We start from the raw sequence: 18,118 nt of genomic DNA, 5'->3' as shown, positions 1-18,118 counted from the left end.
TGCCTGGACAATTATATGCTCTCTGTTGCAACCAAATCGATTAATATAAGCTACAAATCTAGTGTGTTGACGTCCATCGTCTATGGATACAGTGGTGTAGTGGGATACGTGAGTCTGAATACCAGGTCCGAAGCTAACTCCATCAATATCCTCCCTCTCCTGGCGTACGACTCTTTCTATCCGGGTCGTATAGCCCATAGATGCTATACGTCGGACTCCTATAGTCCTCAAAATACTGTGGATTACTATGCTGCAGTGCCATCTGTGCCAGCGACGGCATCGGCGGCGGGGATGGCACGCGGGGCGGCTTCTCCTCGACCCTCTTCCGTGTGACAGGCTGCCGCGTGCGCTGCGCTCCGTTCGCAGGGGCACTGTTGGCCGGAGGTGTCGGGCGGACAGAGGCAACGGAGTTCGTACTCTGGAATTCGCCCAGCAGGAGCTTGCCCAGGCGTGCGGTCGCGTCGAGTGGTGGACTCATGACCTCGCTGCGCCGACGCCGACGGTCGCCCGCGAGCGTGATCGAGTCGTCGGGGTAGAGTGTCGTGTTCGGCGAGGGCGGCGCGGGCGCAGGGCTAGCGAGTCCGAGTGCTGATGTCAGAGCCTTGGTGTCCCGCTCCCGACGGTCGTTAGACTTCATGACCGGGGAGATCGGCGGCAGCACATAGGAAGGCTCCTCGAATGGGTTAGGGTCCCTGGTGAGCGAGTTATTCGGAACTGGAGCTGTAGCAGATGTGCGGAGGAGCGAACCAGGGGCGTAAGGTGCTTTGACACGGGCACGGCCAGCTGCAGTGTTAGTAGCTGCGGTCACCTTGGGTGTTGTTGGTAGTGGGGAAGCAGGGCCGCCATAGAGGTCCGCAGTACCATAGGTGCTTGGTAGCATGCTGTGGCGAGCTCGCCCACCAGCCTGAGAAGCTCGTCGCGTGGACGGATTCGATTTTGATCGCTGCAAGAGAGGCAAGTTATCCGCAGTGAGAGGAGACCCACTAACAGCGATACCGACGCCATGGCCTTGGTTTGTTGACACCGGAGAACCAGGATAGATCGATGCAGAGACTAAAGAGAGCCGACTGGGAGATCTAGCCCCAAGATTGTTGGTAGCAGGCGTTAAGCCAAGACCACTGAGGGGAGAAGCAGCGTTCTGAGCCATTCCAACAGAAGCCCGCTTTGATGGTGAGCCAGGCTGAGGCGCATGCACGTCGAAAGTAGGTAAAGGTTTCGTGACACTGACAGAGGTGTGCGGGTATTGCCTCCAATCTAATAGCACCTCGTTCGCTGCCTGAGAGGAGCGTTCCTTGCCTCCAAACAGTGACTCTTCGTCCGGATCCTTCTTAGGGTCGTCCTGGAAGGGATCTTGAAGGATAGGACGCGACGGTGTCGGGATGGAACGTTTAGGCTTGCGGAATATAGATCTGATAACAGCAGCCAGTCCTACGAGCACCAAAAGACCAATAAAAGCTAGCACAGCGATAGCTGCTACAGGGAGACCCTTCGATGGCTGCGGAGAATTCACTTGCTGGTCCTTTTCTAAGGCGGCCGGGACCGACGGCGAAGCTGAAACAGTTGAAGTGGAGGCCGCGAGAACTGAGAACGATGAGAGTGAGGTGGCGTATGCAGCAAAAGGCGGTAAAGGCGAGAAGCCAGAAGTAGACGCGGCCTGTGTCGTCGAAGGCTGAATAACGGGTAAAACCCCGGAGTAGATCCCGCCTGTGTGATAGACGGTGAAGGATGTCTGCGTAGCACCAGTATCTGGGACAGGATTAGGCACTGCATTATCATCAACATCGTGAGAGGTATTGCTGGATGTCGTCTTTGGTGCAGACTTCTTCTTGGTAGATTTCTCCTTGGCTACCTTCTCTTTCGTCTTCTTCTCCTCTTCTTTCTTGTCTTCTGATTTCTGTGAATAGTTTGTATTGTGAGCGACGTGCTTCAATTTTGGCGTGGATGTGGGCTCCGGCATCTGTTCCTTGGCTCGGGTCTCCCTCGTGTTAGACTCGAGGTCGTAGACCATGGGCATGGGGATTGCCCGCGCCGCTGCGTCTTCCAGTATCATGAATCAAAGGAGAGTCGTGTCAAACGAGCGTATTGAGGGCTTGCGGAACAAGAAACAGCAGCTGGCCGAGGCGACCAGCGCGAGAAGGTCAAGCTGAGTGTCCGAACGGTTGTGGCAGAAGACAAGCGCGAACGAGCACTGGCTCCAGGCGCTTGAGACTCGAACAAGCACGTGAGCAGCGCGCCATAAGCGCCCAATTAGGAGCGAAATGTCGTCCTCGCCAGCAACAACCACGTCCTCCGCGTCCTCCAGGCTGATTATCAGACGTTTAAAGTGAGGAATATGCTTACACCAATCATACACACGTCCTAACACCTGTCTCTTTCGTCGTTTCATACTCGCAGACGGGGTCTCTTTTCGCCACATTGATCTCGTCGCCTGAGGACAAAACCGACGTGTTTCGCTAGATATCGGCGTGTGCGTAGTACGCATCCACTTGTTTTGCCATTCTTTTTATTCGTATTGAACGGATCATAGACTCCCTTCCGCAGTCTGGCTCCTCCAAACGCGACGCAGCCGGGGGTAGGGAAGGTCGAGAGAATGGGCACTTTCAATGACTCTGTGTAGTAAGTCTACCCATGGATATCAGCCAGGATGAAGCGATTAAACCCTTCTTACCTATTCTCTCTTTTTAAAGCAGTAATGATGAGTCTCAGGGAAGCCAGTCAGCGAGAAAGGGCTTGTCGGCGGGATTCACTCCGATACCAGATGGCACCGGGGAAACCTGCCCTGTGAAAGACCAGCAGGTTCCTGGCTCTGCTTCAAGGCAGACTCAAAGCCCTTATAATTTATACGGCCTAGCTGTCAGCCAGTCGCAGGCACCGAAAGAAAATTCGCTTACCCGGAAGGAATCTCAGAAAGAGAACGCACCCGCACCCGTACGACCGCGCTTTGGGATGCGAGACTCGCAGTCTCAAGTGCCACAAATCCGGTCTCGTGTCTCTGCTCCCGAACCTCGGCAGGATGAAGACAATTGCATCGAGGAAGCAGGAGCTCTTAGCCCTTCAACTGGTCGGAAAGTAGCCCTATCGCACGGTGACGTCGCTAAGTCTTCCCATGCATATAACGGCAATCACTCTATTCCTTGTACCTCCCTTCACGACCAGACAGCCATATCAACAGGCGCTAAAGGACGTGCCAGACCTTTGCCGTCGCATTCCAACAATCTTTTAAAGCGTCCAAGATCCCCCTCCCCCGCCTCGCAGGACTCCTTTGCGGCTCTTCCCAGGGATATTCAGGAGAAGAAGTACATGAAGCAGTCAAGAACGTTCCAGATGCCCCTCTCAGAGCTGGGTCGTATACAGGGCTCTGCCACTGAAGAGCCACCTTCCGATGAGGAGCAGGACGAATTTTCCTCCTTTACCAGCGATAAAAACTGGGCTCGTACGCGGTTCAGGGATCTTTCTGTCTCCCGGACAGGGTCACAACCCCCAACACAGCCTCAAGATTCGCAGGATCAGCGCTCTTCATCTCCCTTATATTCCGGCTCTTGTCCTCAAGCTCAAAGGCAGGACGATGACGATGATGATAATTTCTTTCCCACCGACGGGGCTACCCGCGCACTTTCTTCACCACGACTTCCCACAAGCAGCCGATTGGAAACAGACTCAGAACATGAACAGAGTTTTGCTTTCACAGGAGCAGTTACTCAACTGACCGACGCTGTCTCCCCTGTAGCTGTAGCCACTCAATCCATCGACGATGATGCTCCCGTTCCTCCGCTCGATATTGATATCTACCATCAATCTGGCATAACATCTACTACCTCGGGTCCACAGAGCGTTCTCTCTATGGTTAACCCCAATAAACGCTGGCGTTTTCAGGGGAATACCGCTGCTCTTGCGCAGGCGCAGGCGCTCCACCAACACACTCAAGCCTTGTACGAGCCTCTTGACTCCGTTGCTGGACCAAGCGCCTATGAGGAGACTCAGCCCTCGGAAGTGTCCAACCTTCCTGAAACTGGTCGGCCGATCGATAGCAACGACGGTGCGCCGCACGGACACACTATCGAAGAGACTCAGCCCTCAGAATCGTCAAATCTCCCGAATGCAGGCCGATTGCTCGATGACAGCCGGTCCAGTTTCGGAGCATGTGACGACAGCGGGGCAACTCAGCCTACAACAGCGTCGAATTTGCCCGCGACCGGTCTGGAGGTGGATCCTGTGATATTCAGGGAAGACGACGCGCCTGGTTCACTACGTGCAGCGGAACCGGATTATTCAGAGGCGGGTGAAGTGCCTGAAACTGAGCCCTCTCAATGCCCGGGTGCACCCTCGTCCTCTCCTGAGGTGCCTTTGGCTATTGCGCCCGCGGCCATGCCGCCTGCGGAGCGACCAAGGGAGACTGAGGAGAAAGAGAGTGAAAGCCAAGACATTCCCCTGGCCGAAATGAGCAAACATCAGAAAACCAAGCCGCCGAGCAAACCACTCCCTCGCGAAGATTCCGGCTCCACCATGCCTCCCCCGCGAAAACGGACGCGAACAGACCTCTTTACATCGAAGCGCTCACCCATCCCTGCCGCTGATTCCTCAATCCGTTCAGAGGATATGATCATCCCGTCGTCCGATCCGCGAGAACGGCAGCAGGAACTCCTGAATTCCGGTTATAGAACCGTGTCGAAAGGCACGGCTAAGGGTACTCCGACGCCCATCACCCCGGCAGTGCGCCTGGAAGATCACGACCATGACGAATCGGACGCTCTCAGTGATCGCGATCAAGAGGAGGTCCTGACTGAGCTCGCGGACGAAGACATGGAGGAGAGTTCTCTCTCGACGCGCAAGCGCAGACGAGGAACGTCGTCCGCACTGAAGGCGTCTGCTCGCTCCATCAAAACCAACACGTCGACGCCGCCTACCCGAAGCTCGAGCCGGGTGAAGTCCACGTCGCTTGGACGAGGCCTGTCCGTCTCCGCGACGCGCGTGCTTGCGCTCTGGAAGCAGGACTCGCACTACTATGTCGGTACCGTCTACTCGGAAGAGTCTCCGGGGCAGAGGTACGTCGTGCGCTTCGACGACGGCACCGAGGACGCGGTCGACCTCTCCAAGCTGCGGCGGTGCGACCTCAGGCAGGGCGACTACGTCCTGATCAAGGCTTCGCGGCCCGTGCGGGCGGAGGTGGCCGATGCGTCGCAGTGCAACACCTCTGAGCGCCAGGTCGTTGTGCGCTTCGGCGATGGTGGCGATGGCTACAAAGAGGAGGTCGACACGAAGGATATCATGATCCCTAGCCGCTCCGTCATCAGCAAGTGGGCCGACCGCACGCTCACAGCCGACCAGGTCGTCACGCTCCTGCGGCCGAAGCTCAAGCAGTCGCCGACGCCATCCAAGCTGTCCGAGATTGCATCGTGGTCCAAGAGCACGAAGGGCATGTTCGCTAGGACGGGCTTCATCCTCACGACCTCTCCGGGCATGGTGGACTGGGACAAGGAACGCGGAGGCCTCGAGACGCAGATCAAGAGCCAGGGAGGCCACATCTTTGAGGACTGGTGCCGCGTATTCAGCATGGAGGGCATGCCCAGCCTCGGCGGGAAGCGCTGGGTGCTCGAGAAGGGCGAGATCAAGCTTGAGCGCGAGGAGCTTGAGCGTGTGTTCCTCCTCGCAGACGACGCGTGCCACAAGCCCAAGTTCCTCATCGCACTCGCGCTCGGTATACCCTGCGTCAAGTTCGGCTGGCTGTACGATTCGGTGGCCGAGGTGGGTTGTCGGGCGTCTAGGGGTTGAGCGGGCCGCTGACAGTCTTTTTGTTGTACAGATGGCCGAGAGGGAGTGGCAGCCGTACCTGCTGCCCGCAGGCACCTCAGAGCAGCTCAACGCGCGGATCTCGCAGACGGTTGACGTCGACTGGGGCAACTGCCCGGAGCACGTCCGTGACATCATGGACAACCGGGTGCCCTTCAAGCTGTTCGGCGACATGAATATCCTCTGTATCCTGGCGGACATCTTCCCGGGGAAGAACCCCAAACGGGTGAGCGGTTCTCCACATTGTTGTCTGTGCTTGCACCGCGGGTGGCTGATGCACAGCCCCAGGGCAACTCGGACATCGACCGGTCGCGCGAGGCGGCGCGCATGATCCCGCGCATCCTCCTCTGCATGGGCGCCGCGCGCGTCGAGGCTGTCGACATCCCCGCGCACGCGTCGTGCAAGCTCGACATGTACGACTACGTCGTCGTCAAGGACGCGGACGAGGCCAGGCGCCACCCCAGGACGCGCGATCTCGCGAACTGCGTCACGTTCCCGTGGGTCAAGGAGTGCCTCATCACCGGGCGGACCCTCCCGCGTGACTGAGCTCCCTTGTCTCTCTCTACCCCGGATACTGATTTAAAATCCATCTTGCTTATGGCTCTTTCTTGGAAAGGTGTACTTTTTTGTTTCTTGGAACGAGTATAAATGCTCTTATCTCTGCTTGGCATACCTTAACTTCCGTGACCGCTGATAATGACTCGTCAGCTTGTTTATATATCTTTCTTGTGTCTCACCGGTCTCTCTCAAGATTGCCGCCATCTCTGATATCATACACTATTACAGTATCATTGTATCATATATAGGACCATCTATGCATGTTCATAGCATCCCACTCTTTCTTGCAATATGAAGCCCGTCCTCCCACTGAATTGAATCTATTGGCTTGGCTTCTGGATGGTATCAATATTTAGGAGTATTGAGGCGAGAACGCGAGGTGGATGGACGGTTGAAAGTTAGAACAGAAGAGCACATCAAGCGAACTGAAAGCAAATGTATGGCTGCTGAGTCAGTAAATGGGGAGAATGGGATGCAGGTGGGAGGAGGACGGTGAGACGCGGCTCTCGTAATTCGACTCTCTCCACACGCTGTCCGTCACTCAGAGTCAGAGCCGCCGTATTCGGTAGCAGCATATCCAGTCAGGCTTCCGACACTGCGAGGCTCGGGACTCCCCGCATGCTGTCTGGTGGCCACAGGCTGAGTAGGCGGGCGGATCGCAAAGCCTGGGGCGGCCGGCAAGACGGAGTACGTCCCGTCGGGAGCATGAGTGGAGTGTCGCCTGGGGGAAGGCCTGGCTGGGTAGGCCTGAGGGCTGGCGTAAAGCTGTCCGCGGGGGAAATCCAGTTGAGAGTAGATAACTGCAGGCCTCATGGGGCCGGGAGAGTGTGGCGGCGCTGGTGGCCTCGGATTCTTCCAGCCGGGGTCGCGGATGTCTAGGACGGACGGTCCGACGGTGGGAGAGCTAGAACGATGCTCAACATGCCGGCTGTGGGGCGAGTCTTGGCTGTAAGGGCGTCCACGGTGCTGGTGGTCGGCGTAGGCAAATCTCTTCCGCTCATGAGAATGTCTACGCTCGTCGCACTCGCGTCTGTGGCTGTCGTAAAGAATCTCATACCTGTAGTCATTGCCGTGTCCGCGAGGGGCACGGTATTCTTCCTGGGCCCTCCGGGCACGGCGCTCTTCCTGTGTCTCCTCTCTGTACGTTCTGTTGGCGCCAAACCGAACGTGAGACTGGGGGCGGGGGCGCTGGTGTTCGAAATGGCATTCGTTGCGGTCGCAGTGGCGAGGGTGCTTGATGATGGGCGTGGGCTGGACGGTGGACCTATGATTGGGGTGGTAGGCGTAGACGACCCGTTCGCCGGTTGGCTGCGGGACGGGTGCGTAGGCGTCGGGAGAAGATATGCTATAGTGCTGTTGTGGGAACATCGGGCCCAGAAAGTTGTAAGTGGGCAAGAGAGTGGTGTGCACCTTGGCACATCCTCTTCGCAGTCGTTCAGCTTTTAAGGACGAGCAGGAAGAAATGTATTGCCTTTTCGGATTTCAGGCCGCACTGCACCTCGCCGGCTATGCAAATGTTTTCCAGTTTTGCGATAAGGGATCTTTTGAACGGCACACAAAGGACGACATGCTTTCAGCTCAGAGGACGGTCTCGCCAACCTGAATGGCTTCCTGTTGCGGATGTCGGAGCGTTTCTGCGTGAGAAAGTAGTGCTTTTTGGGCGCTTTCCTGGCCAACGGACCTCTGCCATGCATTTCGCTAAGACATACACACAGCTCCTGCTGAGTCTCCCGCCCGAGCTCACAGAAAATGCCATCGAGTATCGCAAGCTCAAGAAGCTAATTAACAACGTCGTCTCCGAGCTCCAGGACCTTGGTGAGCGTTTTCTGTACGCCGCCGCTGGTAGCGCGGGCCTGACGAACGTGCGTCGCTGGATAGGCTACCCCCCGGACAAGCTTCACCAAGTCCTTCTCGAATCCCAGTCGGCTACCGATCCCGGCGGCAAGGGCAAGGCGAGGGAGACGGACGCCTCCTGGGTTCCCGTCAGCTCTTCTCAAGATCACACCGGCCTTCCTAGGGTCGTATACGAGATCAAGGCAGACTCGGGTCGTCTGGAGCCTCGCCTCAGAATTCTTGTCAATTCACCCGACACAAAGACCTCTGAGCTACCACTGCAGTCCATAACGGCTCTCGAGAATGTGTCGAGTCAGAGCCTCGATAGCTCTCCGGGCACCCCACCAGAGCCAGCGCAGGACGCGGGTGAGCTGACCGCCTCGGCATCAGAAGCGGCCTCAGCGAGTACGGTTACCCAGGAGGGCGAGGACTCGAAGCAAATAATACACATATCGTGTGTACCTAATGCCTCTTCCTTATAAAACTTACTGGAAATTTCTCTATCCGCAGCACCCAACGGGGCGAGCCTCGGGAAGTCGTCATACCGCTCGCGTCTGACACGCAGTTTTTTGAGGTGCTCATGCAGGCCCTGCAGGCCCTGAGCACCCATCTCGGCACAATTAGCGACGAGTTCAAGGAGAACCTCTCTGCGCTCGCACGCGAGGTGGCATCCACCGCCCGCCCGGTGTCCGCGACCTCGACCTCCTTCCACCCGCACTCGACCGCATCGAACCCCGCCGCCGTCACGGTGCACACCCCGGGGTTCCTGCATCGCGGCGGACGGTCGGACCTGTACCAGTGGCGCGAGATCTTCCAGCTGTATGTCGACACCGAGGTCTTCGAGAGCCGCAGCGAGGCGGCACGCGGCGAGCGGAACGTCGAGGACGCCGAGAGCCGCCTCGCGCTGTTCACGCAGCGCCTCGCCGCGCGCGGGTACGACGTCGGCGGGCATGCGCTCAAGCTCAAGCAGAGCCGGCGCGCGCTGCAGACGTTCCTCGACCTGAACGTGTTCATCCTCGACCTGAAGAAGGTGCGTCCTGGCGCCACACCACACCCACGCACACCCATGTTTCGTTCGTTCGCTCTCACTCACTCACACGCGCACCCTCCCGCCTGCCGCAGTTCCAGTTCGCGACGACCGAGGCGACGCGCAAGATCCTGAAGAAGCACGCGAAGCGGACGGCGCTGCCCGTGTCGCCCTCGCTGACGGGCCGCTTCGCCTTCACGAGCAGCGGCAGCACCCGGCTCGCACTGCCCACCCACCCTTCGTCGCCGTCGTCGTCGGCACAGCAGCTCGTGCCGCACGCCGCAGCCGGCGCGCGGGGGACGACGACGTCGCTCGCGCGCATGCTCGTGCAGGCGCTCGGCGAGACGCTGCTGCCCGTCGTGCCGCACATCGACGACTACGCGTGTGTGATCTGCACCGCGATCGCCTTCAAGCCGGTGCGCCTCCGCTGCGGCCACCTCTTCTGCGTCCGCTGCCTCGTCAAGATGCAGAAGCGCGGGGAAGACCGCTGTCCGATGTGCCGCGCGCCGACGGTCCTCGTCGCGGATCGCTGTCAGTGTTTCTGTTTTTATTGTGTTTTGTTAAAATCGTGGGATGGTGGTGAGCTGACCTGTTCTGTGTGGGTGTGCACAGCGAATGTCGACTGGGCGCTCCTCAACTTCATGAAGGACTGGTTCCCGATCGAGGCGCGCGAGAAGCTGCGACAGAGCGAGAAGGAGGCGGCTGAGGAGCACCTCCAAGAGCTTGGGTTCGATCCCGACCGGGGTTGTATCATTGTGTAATGACGTTCGGTTCACGGATCACCCTCGCTCATAGTACCGGATATCTAATTGCGTATTTAGCTAAATCATCACTTGCCCATGTCGTGCTCTATCTTCTTTCAACGCAGCTCGGTGGGCCTGGTGGTTTGCAATTGCAATTGTTCTTGGGAAGACTACTGGTTGTTATTTGTGCACGATAGTCCAGGCGAGCACAGCCAACATAAAAACTGCACAAGGCAGCGTTCAGAGGGCAAAAAGCGATGGCGGCGAGCCTGCCTTCCCACCGGCGTCTTCCTCGATGGCGACCTGGGGCACAGCAGCGTCGATCTCGGGAGCTCGCTCCGCCTCTTCCCCATCTCCGCCCGCAGCGCGCGGGGCAGGGCCCTCCTCCCCGCCACTCGCAAGGCCCTCCCGGGGCAAGCGCACGAGCGCCAGGAAGACAGACGCAGCGAGCGTGCACGCGCTCGCGACGCAAAAGATCGCGGTGGGGAACGTGCGCACGGTGTGCACGAACGTGAAGCCGTGCAGCGCGGGGCCGAGCACGTCGCTGCAGAGGCTCTGCACGACACTGAGCGCGCCGAAGAGCCGGCCGCTCTCGGCCCCGGCCCCGGACCCGCCGTTGCGGCGTGTGTACAGCCCGAGCGCGACGCTCTGCAGCGCGGGCCCGAAGCCTGCGCCGAACGCGCCGAGCGCCGTCGCGGCCGTGTACTGGGGCCCCGTCGACGCGAGGGGCACGAGCGCGTACGAGACGACGTCGATCGCGAGCGAGACGCGGGCGAGCCCGACGTCGAAGGCGGTGCTCCGCGAGGCGTCGTTCGTTGGCGTCGGCCGCTTGGGCGGGGGCTCGGTTCTGGGAGGGGTGGCGGGTGGCTCCGAGATGGGCCGCAGCGGCTCGTCTTGGTCGACCGGTAGCTGGACGGCCGACCGCCGTCTGGACTTGACAAGCTTAATCGCCACTGCGGCAAAAAATCAGTACAGCTCGAATGGCAAGAAGCTATGACTTACAGGGCAGAATTATTGTTAAGTACGCTGCGCGGGTGGCGCCAATGATGCTCAGCCAGTAACCATTCTAGACTTCATGTGAGCTGACTTGCACGCAGCTCCAGGACCAGAACACGCACCTGCTCAGAGCCCCAGCCGAAAGTCGCGCTCGTGTACTGAAATTTGTACGGATACGCGCCCGTCACCGAGATTGTAAATCCGTACGCGAGTACGATAAAGAACAGATTCCAGTCGCGTTTGCCGCGCTTGAGCGGGTTCGCGCTATCGCGCATTCTGGTGGGATAGAAGATCGCGAGCGGGTGCAGGAAGCCAAAGAGACTCCTCGGCCATGCGTTCAATCCGCGCGCCTTTGGGGTGTACCGCTCCTTCTCTAGTTGCTCGCGCTTGATGCGCCTCGCCTTGAACATGCGACGTATGCTGAGAGACTCGGGGATCACGAAAACAAAGAACATGGCACAGACGAGGTGGATCGCCATCGCGAAGTAGAACACGGAAAGGACGCTGCCGGAGAGGCGGATGAGGAGACTTCCGAACGATGGCCCGGCGCCCACTCCAATGAAGAGCAGGCCGAGGAAACGCGAGAATGCATGCGTTCTACGCTTGTGTATGAGTAGCTGGCTTGCAGAGCGAGGCGACGGACGCACCGTTCGCCGGGCTCTGTGCAATCCGCAACATAAGCATGTATAGCTGCCATGAGAGCGGGCATGCCTGTATATATGCGATCTGAGAATATTGTCCAGAAGTGCCCGAGAGTAGTCATACCTCCTAGGAGTCCGTCAAGGAATGGGCCAACGAGCAAGAACCAGTACCCGCCGGGCAGCACCGTGTGCCAGCGAGTCACGACCAGGAAGTTGACGTCGGTCATCAGCAGACCGAACACCGCGAAGGACAGTGTGCGAATACGTCCGAAACGGTCAGAGAGCGATCCCCACCACGCTGCGGTCAAGCATGTAAGGACTCCCGTCGTCACGGACACTGCCATGTTCATCTGCGCAACGGCCTCCTGCACGACAGGGTCTTTTGCACACAGCCGCGGGTCATACCCTGGCGCGTACGTGTACGTCGCCGGCAGGGTCCCATTATCAGAGCTGAGTTCAGGCTTGTATGCTGCGCATGCGAGCTGAGTGTATATCCCAATTCTTGGGGCCATTTCCGCGCCTCTAGCAACCGCTGCGAATGGAACCAAAGCGAGGAGCCTATAAGTTCCATCTGATTAGCACTTAGTGTGCAAGGACTGGCCAGAATAATGGGAAAATGCTGCTGCTGCGCACATGGTACGTTGTCATGCCAAAGCTGGAGTGTAGCGAGAGCAGCACGCAGTAAACATGTCAACTGATATTGTGCTCACCACCATGGGTTTGGCCGCTTGTACCACGGAAGACCCTTCATCTCCTCGAGCGAAGCTGTGTCACTGTCGTCTGCCTCCCTCTCGCCCGCGTCGGCTGGGATGTCGGCCGGGTCCTGATGACGGGGATGCACGAATTCGTACGACAGCTCAACTGCTTCTTCGCCGATAGGATCATCAGGTAATGACGAGCTCTCACCACGTCCTGAGAGATACGCAAGCAACGCCTTGGGTGAAGCCCTGGACCTGCGGGGTAGAGAGGGCGCCCAGCTACCATGCCCAGAAGCGCGAGTAGAGATGGCTGGTCCTCTCGGCGAGAGATTCCTAGAGAGCGACATGCTCGGCGGGTGCATGTGGGTTGAAACAGCGGACGGAGAGAACGATGTTTAGTGGGTAAAAGACATGGATCAAACAAGTGTGCTAGGGATATATAACCCAAGGGTTTTGAGCGAGCCTTGGTAGGAAGCCGTGATGTGGTACACTGCGGATGACTGTCTTAGAGGCCATCATCATGGGCGCGCCGTTTACGAGCACAGGATCTGACAGTATGGCGGTGGACGCGACCGCGGCATGCACGTTCCTTATCGCCGCCTGGGGCTATCTTATCTCACAATTACTCTTTTTGTCGTCGTAGTCAGCAGTAAGTGCGCAAGAAAAAAGCGGTCAATCTGTTGCTGCATGTTGAATATTTGGTGTCTTGATTTCTCCTACAACCTCAACGTTACGTGTTGTACCCAAGTATTTAGTAGCATCAAGGCATTTATGCAGAAGCCGTCCCCGTGGCGTTTGACTGGATCTGAATCTGGCATGGTCGTCCACCCGTCAAGCGCTTCCGTACACTCCTCAACGCATTCTCGCTGACTTTGGATAGCAATTTCCCACATCTCTCTCATTGCCAGCCCTTGCTATCTCACTTTCTCATTGAGCGAGACCAGCAAAGTATAGGTGCTCCTATGCCTCCACGATCAGCACACAAACGCGCGCCGTCCTCGGAGGGCGCGACGCAACATGCACAGAAGAAGACACGCTTTGTCGAGCCGGAGGACGACCCCGCGAACTTCGCGGAGGAGGTCGATGCCCAGCTCGAGGACCCCAATGCGCGGCGGAAAGGCCGCGTGAAGACGGAGGGCTACGACTCGGACTCGAGCGACGAGGGCGAGAGCGTCGTGCTCAGCCGGCGGAAGGACGCAGACAAGGCCGCGGAGGACGACGACGACGACATGTTCGCGACGGAGGACAAGGCGAAAGACGAGGACGAGGCGGCCGCGAAGAAGGAGGAGCGGTACATGCGCCTGGGAGACATCGAGGGGCAGGTCTTTGGCGAGAACACGGGCGAGCAGGAGCAGAGCGCGTCGGAGGACGAGCCCGAGGACGAAGACGACGCAGAGCGGCGGAAGAAGGCGGGAATGGGCTTTGAAATCTCGTCGTTCAACATGCGCGAGGAGATGGAGGAGGGCAAGTTCACCGAGGACGGGACGTACATCCGCACGTTCGACCCGCACGCCGTGCACGACAAGTGGATGGAGGGGCTCGACGAGAGCGAGATCAAGAAAGCGCGGAGGCAACACCGGCATATGGAGCGGGTACAGAAGGAGAAGCAGCAGGCGGAAGAGCGGGAGCTGCAGCAGATGGGCGAGAAAGATGATATCGAGAAGGCATTATTACCACTCCTGAAAAAGGGAGAGACTGTCCTGGAGGCCCTGCAGAGAATGGGGGCGAAGGTGAAGAAGAACGGCACGCAGCAGAAGAAGCGGTACGTCTCCGCCTATGGGCCAATAACTTCTTGCTAATGCTATGTCTTCTCCAGGCCAAATAATAAAATGAAGCGAAACGGTGAAGATATTTCAATGGAGGCTGAGCCCGCCGCGAAGTCTAAGCCTGAGCCCTCCGAGATCGATCACATAACGCACCTCGCCTCGACACTCATGTCGCTCGGCGACACCGACATCTACTCGAAGACGTACGAGGAGCTCGTGCGTGCGGTGCGTGCGTCGGGCAAAGTCGACAAGGACTGGGTCGCGCCGTCCGCAGACGTCAAGTATGAGTACAAGTGGGACGTGCCCGGGTCGTCTAGCGAGGGGGAGCAGCTTTTCGGTCCGTTCAGCGAGGAGGAGATGCAGACGTGGTTCAAGGCACAGTACTTCGGCATCGCAGGCGAGAAAATCAAGGTACGAAAACAGGGAGGCGAATGGGGCTCGTGGGACGACGTTGTTGCATGAGCAAGTGCAGGCTAGCCTACGCCTTAGCCTGTTGTTGTGCTTATCGTCTGGGACACTTTACGACTCATGTAATATGTATTTCTAGCAAATGCGTCTATCGGGATACCAGTCTACTATGCTACAATGTTTGCGATATTGGTCTGAGACTGACTGTGCGGTTTCGTGTTGCATGCGTCGAGTGATAAAGAAAGCGAAGGGGGACACGCTCAGTGACTGATATACTGGAAGACAAACGAGATCTCAGGAAGCCCAGTTTCAGCTCGCAGGAGATCGTCATGATTATTCCTGAGTTCCTCATTCGTGTAGTGATTCCACCTATCGAACAGTCTAGTCAGCTCCTATCACAAGTTTAATGCGAAAAATACATACGTGCTCGCATCACCGTAAAGCAGCGCCTGCGACTTCATGAACTGCTTGCCGTTCTTGCATCGCTTGCATTTGAACGTCTCGTGTGTCTCACAAAGCGTCTTGTCGTTGTATTTGAACAGCTGCCGCAGGTTGTCGCGCGAGAAGAACCGCTCGACGTCCTCCTTCTCGTCGACGACAGCCGACGACAGCGACTGCTTCTGCGCCTGGCGCTGGAAGACCTTCTCTTCGATGGTGCCCGTACAAATGAAGCGGTACACAAAACCTGTGCCAGATGTCAGTGCTGGGACGATACGAGTGCCATTGGGCACGTACATTCTTTCTTCTGGCCGTCACGCCACACACGCGCGAGTGCCTGCTGGTCGGAAGCAGGGTTCCAGTCTGCAGACGAATGAGATACAGAGCCTCGGGTCCAGCGAATTGACGTACCAGGGTCGAACAGAATGAGCCTATTCGCGCCGATGAGGTTGATGCCACAGCCGCCGGCCTTACTACTGAGCAGGAAGACGAACTCAGGGACCTCAGGGTTGTTGAATTTGTCGACGACCTCCTGCCTCTTCTTGACGTTCATCTTACCATCGAGACGGAAGTATCCGTACCTACATCCCACGGGGTCAGAGAGGTAATGGTACGAGACGACCATGGTTGGTACCTCTTGGCCCGTAGCAGCTTCTCGAAGACGTCCAGGGTACTTGTATAGTTACTGATAAGGACGATCTTGTCATTCGTCTCTTGTCTCATCTTGTCCAGGAACCTAAGATAAGGCGTTAACATCCGTATGTGTGCCAAAGCTCTCGCTAATGGCCAACCTCTCCAGGACTAAGAATTTGCCGCTCCATTCAGTGTGTACGTCTCTCCTGTCACCCCAGCCTGGCGGCAAGCGTTCGTCGAAAACTCGACACATCTCCATTTCCTTCTCGGCGTCCTTTTTGTTATCCCATTCGGCATGCTTAGTTTCCTTGCCGATAGGGAGGAGCTCCGGGTGGTTGACGAGCTTCTTCAGAATATTGATAGCGACCAGCGGCTTGGCCTCTTTGCCGCGGAGTTCAGTCTTCGTCTGTGGGTGGTCCACGAAGTGGCAGTACATGTCTCGTTGAATGTCAGACATGTGACAGAAAACGACGTGCTCATACTTGACAGGCACTGCAACGGCAAGGTTAGTTGCTATGTACGGGACTGAGACTGAAGTCGCTTACAGTATTTGGAGAGCAAGTCATTCGTGCGGCGAATGATAAACTTGGATACGAGAGCAGCAAGATCTTTGAGCTTTTGCTCACTCTTCTCCCTGACAGCGTCCGATGCATCAGCGTCGCGTCCTCGAATAATCGCGTTCTCGAAATTCTTGCGGAACTCATTTCGCGTTCCCAGATACGTAGGCAGTGCGAAACTGAGGAGAGAGAAGTACTCTGTGAGATCATTCTGTGGTGAGACATTTTATGAGCCGATGTCTGATCATTATCGTTGTACAGCATACCTGGATTGGTGTGCCAGTGAGGATGACCCTGCGTTTGGCTTTCAGCGTGGATAACACCTGCCATGTTTTGGATTCTACGCGGAGAAAGAATCAGTTCAATCACTGCAAGATATTGAAGTGCACGTACCAGTGTTTTTGAGACGATGTCCCTCATCACAGAGGAGAAGGCCAATCTCCATCTCACAAATTGAGGGATACGATTCTCCTAAGGTGCGTAGATACTCGTAAGACGTTATTAGGACTGCGCGCAAGTAAGTCTCGTGGTCTAAATTGTAACGCGTTACTTAAGCATACCTGGGTTCGTGCAATTACGTCCCCTTGGCTGTTCTATCCAACGACGAGCCTTCCCTAAGTTATCTGTGCCGTCGAGAAGCACTGTCCCGACGACACCTGGGCCGAGCCACTTGACTGAGAGGGAGGCGGTCAGTATACATTTCCCTGCGGAGATGAAGTACGAACATACCAATCTCGTTGCCCCAGTTCTTGACCAGACTGGCGGGACACGCAATGATGACCCTCTCGGCAGTAGACCTCCCGGCATGCGGTGACTGCTTGAGCAGTGTCCACATAAGAGTGAGGCACTGTAAGGTCTTACCCAGACCCATCTCATCGGCCATGATACAACCATATTGGTGTTCGACAATCATTCCGGTGGTCGCCTTGAACATAAACTAGAGAGAAGGTCAGCCGGGCTCACGGCAAGAATACTCCGTCGCCCTGCCTGTACACCTTCAATTTGATGGGGCCGAAGGACCTTGCCTAGTCGAGGGTCAATGACCACCGGGACCTTCTTGTTCAGCTTCTTCTTAGTCCCACCACCAAGGATCTCTCTTAAACTCTTGTGAGGGTTATACAATCCCGCTATCTTTTCACGAGCTTCCTTCGCCGCACGCTCTTTCTCCTCTTCCAATTCACGCTCTTTCCTTTCTTCGTCGGTCTCCCTGTCGTCGACTGTCGGATCGTACAGAACTATAGCGTGATCTTCCATGGGGTCATGGAGAGGACGAGGGATGATATTGGCGACAGGGCGAATACCGAGAGCTACGTTGGACATAGGTTTCTGCACATACTCTCCTGCAGCATTCTTCATAGACGGTATGGAGAACCGTCGGGAGACTTGATCGAAAGGCTTGGGCTTATATACAGGGGCGCTCTGGATGTTGTTGTCCCTCGGACCATCGAGCATATCTTTCTTCTTCTTCGATTTCGGCTCGTCGTCGTCGTCGCCATCCGCCTGCGCACCCTTATATGACACGCGTTTGCGTTTGCGTTGCGACTGCTCTCGCTGTACGGCAAGTGTAGGAGGCTTGAATGGCTTGTTGACGCGTACGCTTTCTTGTAGACGGTCGACGATTCGGCCGTCCGTCGTTGTGGGTGCCCGCTTAAGCATAGTAGGTAGTGGCGGAGGGTTGGAATGAGTATTAATCTATAGCAAAACAGAAATCAAAGATGTGGTGGGATGTGCACGCAGGTGCTCGAGATGGCGATAGTTGCGATACGAGGGAGGACGAGACGCGATCAACGGGCTAATTGGTTCAGACGCCCGTCCACCGCGCGTTCAGTCACGTGCCGCGCGTGATCCCGACATCTCGTTTGGGCGCCTTGGCAGTCGTGGGCGCTCGAGCTGTCTCCCACCGACCTCTGAAAGCCCCAGCAGGAGCCCGGTCTGCGCGCACGTCATGAGCGACGTCGAGGAAGAATACGAAGTTGGTGAGTATAGATGCACGCGGCCCGCGGTCTGTACCTAAGTATTGGCCCACATTAGAG

The 18,118-nt window shown here is 57.1% G+C and overlaps 6 protein-coding genes across 6 annotated transcripts; 2 read left to right on the top strand and 4 right to left on the bottom strand.

Annotated features, from left to right (window-relative positions):
- Positions 1-142: 142 nt before the first annotated feature.
- On the bottom strand, positions 143-2,014 carry PHACADRAFT_28276 (uncharacterized protein; the record flags this gene model as incomplete). Its single annotated transcript, XM_007395167.1, has 1 exon — positions 143-2,014. One exon carries the CDS (start codon positions 2,012-2,014, stop codon positions 143-145), a length of 1,872 nt encoding a protein of 623 aa, XP_007395229.1.
- Positions 2,015-2,590: 576 nt separating this feature from the next.
- Positions 2,591-6,647, top strand: PHACADRAFT_184039 (uncharacterized protein; the record flags this gene model as incomplete). Its single annotated transcript, XM_007395497.1, has 4 exons — positions 2,591-2,616; positions 2,691-5,742; positions 5,801-6,013; positions 6,070-6,647. The coding sequence occupies 4 exons, from the start codon at positions 2,591-2,593 to the stop codon at positions 6,331-6,333; spliced, it is 3,555 nt and encodes a 1,184-aa protein (XP_007395559.1). The 3' UTR covers positions 6,334-6,647.
- A 232-nt stretch (positions 6,648-6,879) lies between these two features.
- Positions 6,880-7,713, bottom strand: PHACADRAFT_208738 (uncharacterized protein; the record flags this gene model as incomplete). The annotated part of the gene is made up of 1 exon (XM_007395496.1): positions 6,880-7,713. One exon carries the CDS (start codon positions 7,711-7,713, stop codon positions 6,883-6,885), a length of 831 nt encoding a protein of 276 aa, XP_007395558.1.
- A 291-nt stretch (positions 7,714-8,004) lies between these two features.
- PHACADRAFT_255678 (uncharacterized protein) lies at positions 8,005-9,749 on the top strand. Its single transcript, XM_007395495.1, has one exon. The coding sequence runs from the start codon at positions 8,759-8,761 to the stop codon at positions 9,338-9,340; it is 582 nt and encodes a 193-aa protein (XP_007395557.1). The 5' UTR covers positions 8,005-8,758; the 3' UTR covers positions 9,341-9,749.
- Position 9,750: 1 nt separating this feature from the next.
- PHACADRAFT_143280 (uncharacterized protein) lies at positions 9,751-12,834 on the bottom strand. Its single transcript, XM_007395494.1, has 6 exons — positions 12,296-12,834; positions 11,710-12,143; positions 11,592-11,655; positions 11,067-11,541; positions 10,951-11,014; positions 9,751-10,901 (listed from the first exon to the last, which is right to left on the bottom strand). Exons 1-6 carry the CDS (start codon positions 12,643-12,645, stop codon positions 10,189-10,191), a joined length of 2,100 nt encoding a protein of 699 aa, XP_007395556.1. The 5' UTR covers positions 12,646-12,834; the 3' UTR covers positions 9,751-10,188.
- A 310-nt stretch (positions 12,835-13,144) lies between these two features.
- On the bottom strand, positions 13,145-17,800 carry PHACADRAFT_173301 (uncharacterized protein). The gene is made up of 13 exons (XM_007395493.1): positions 17,073-17,800; positions 16,815-17,022; positions 16,646-16,759; positions 16,479-16,592; positions 16,352-16,425; positions 16,074-16,296; positions 15,780-16,020; positions 15,687-15,734; positions 15,530-15,631; positions 15,307-15,476; positions 15,193-15,258; positions 14,881-15,142; positions 13,145-14,826 (listed from the first exon to the last, which is right to left on the bottom strand). The coding sequence occupies exons 1-13, from the start codon at positions 17,739-17,741 to the stop codon at positions 14,718-14,720; spliced, it is 2,400 nt and encodes a 799-aa protein (XP_007395555.1). The 5' UTR covers positions 17,742-17,800; the 3' UTR covers positions 13,145-14,717.
- Positions 17,801-18,118: the final 318 nt, after the last annotated feature.

Source organism: Phanerochaete carnosa (genome assembly GCF_000300595.1).
Source record: "Phanerochaete carnosa HHB-10118-sp unplaced genomic scaffold PHACAscaffold_5, whole genome shotgun sequence".
Classification (NCBI taxonomy): domain Eukaryota; kingdom Fungi; phylum Basidiomycota; class Agaricomycetes; order Polyporales; family Phanerochaetaceae; genus Phanerochaete; species Phanerochaete carnosa.
This window is presented reverse-complemented; position numbering and strand designations above follow the sequence as displayed.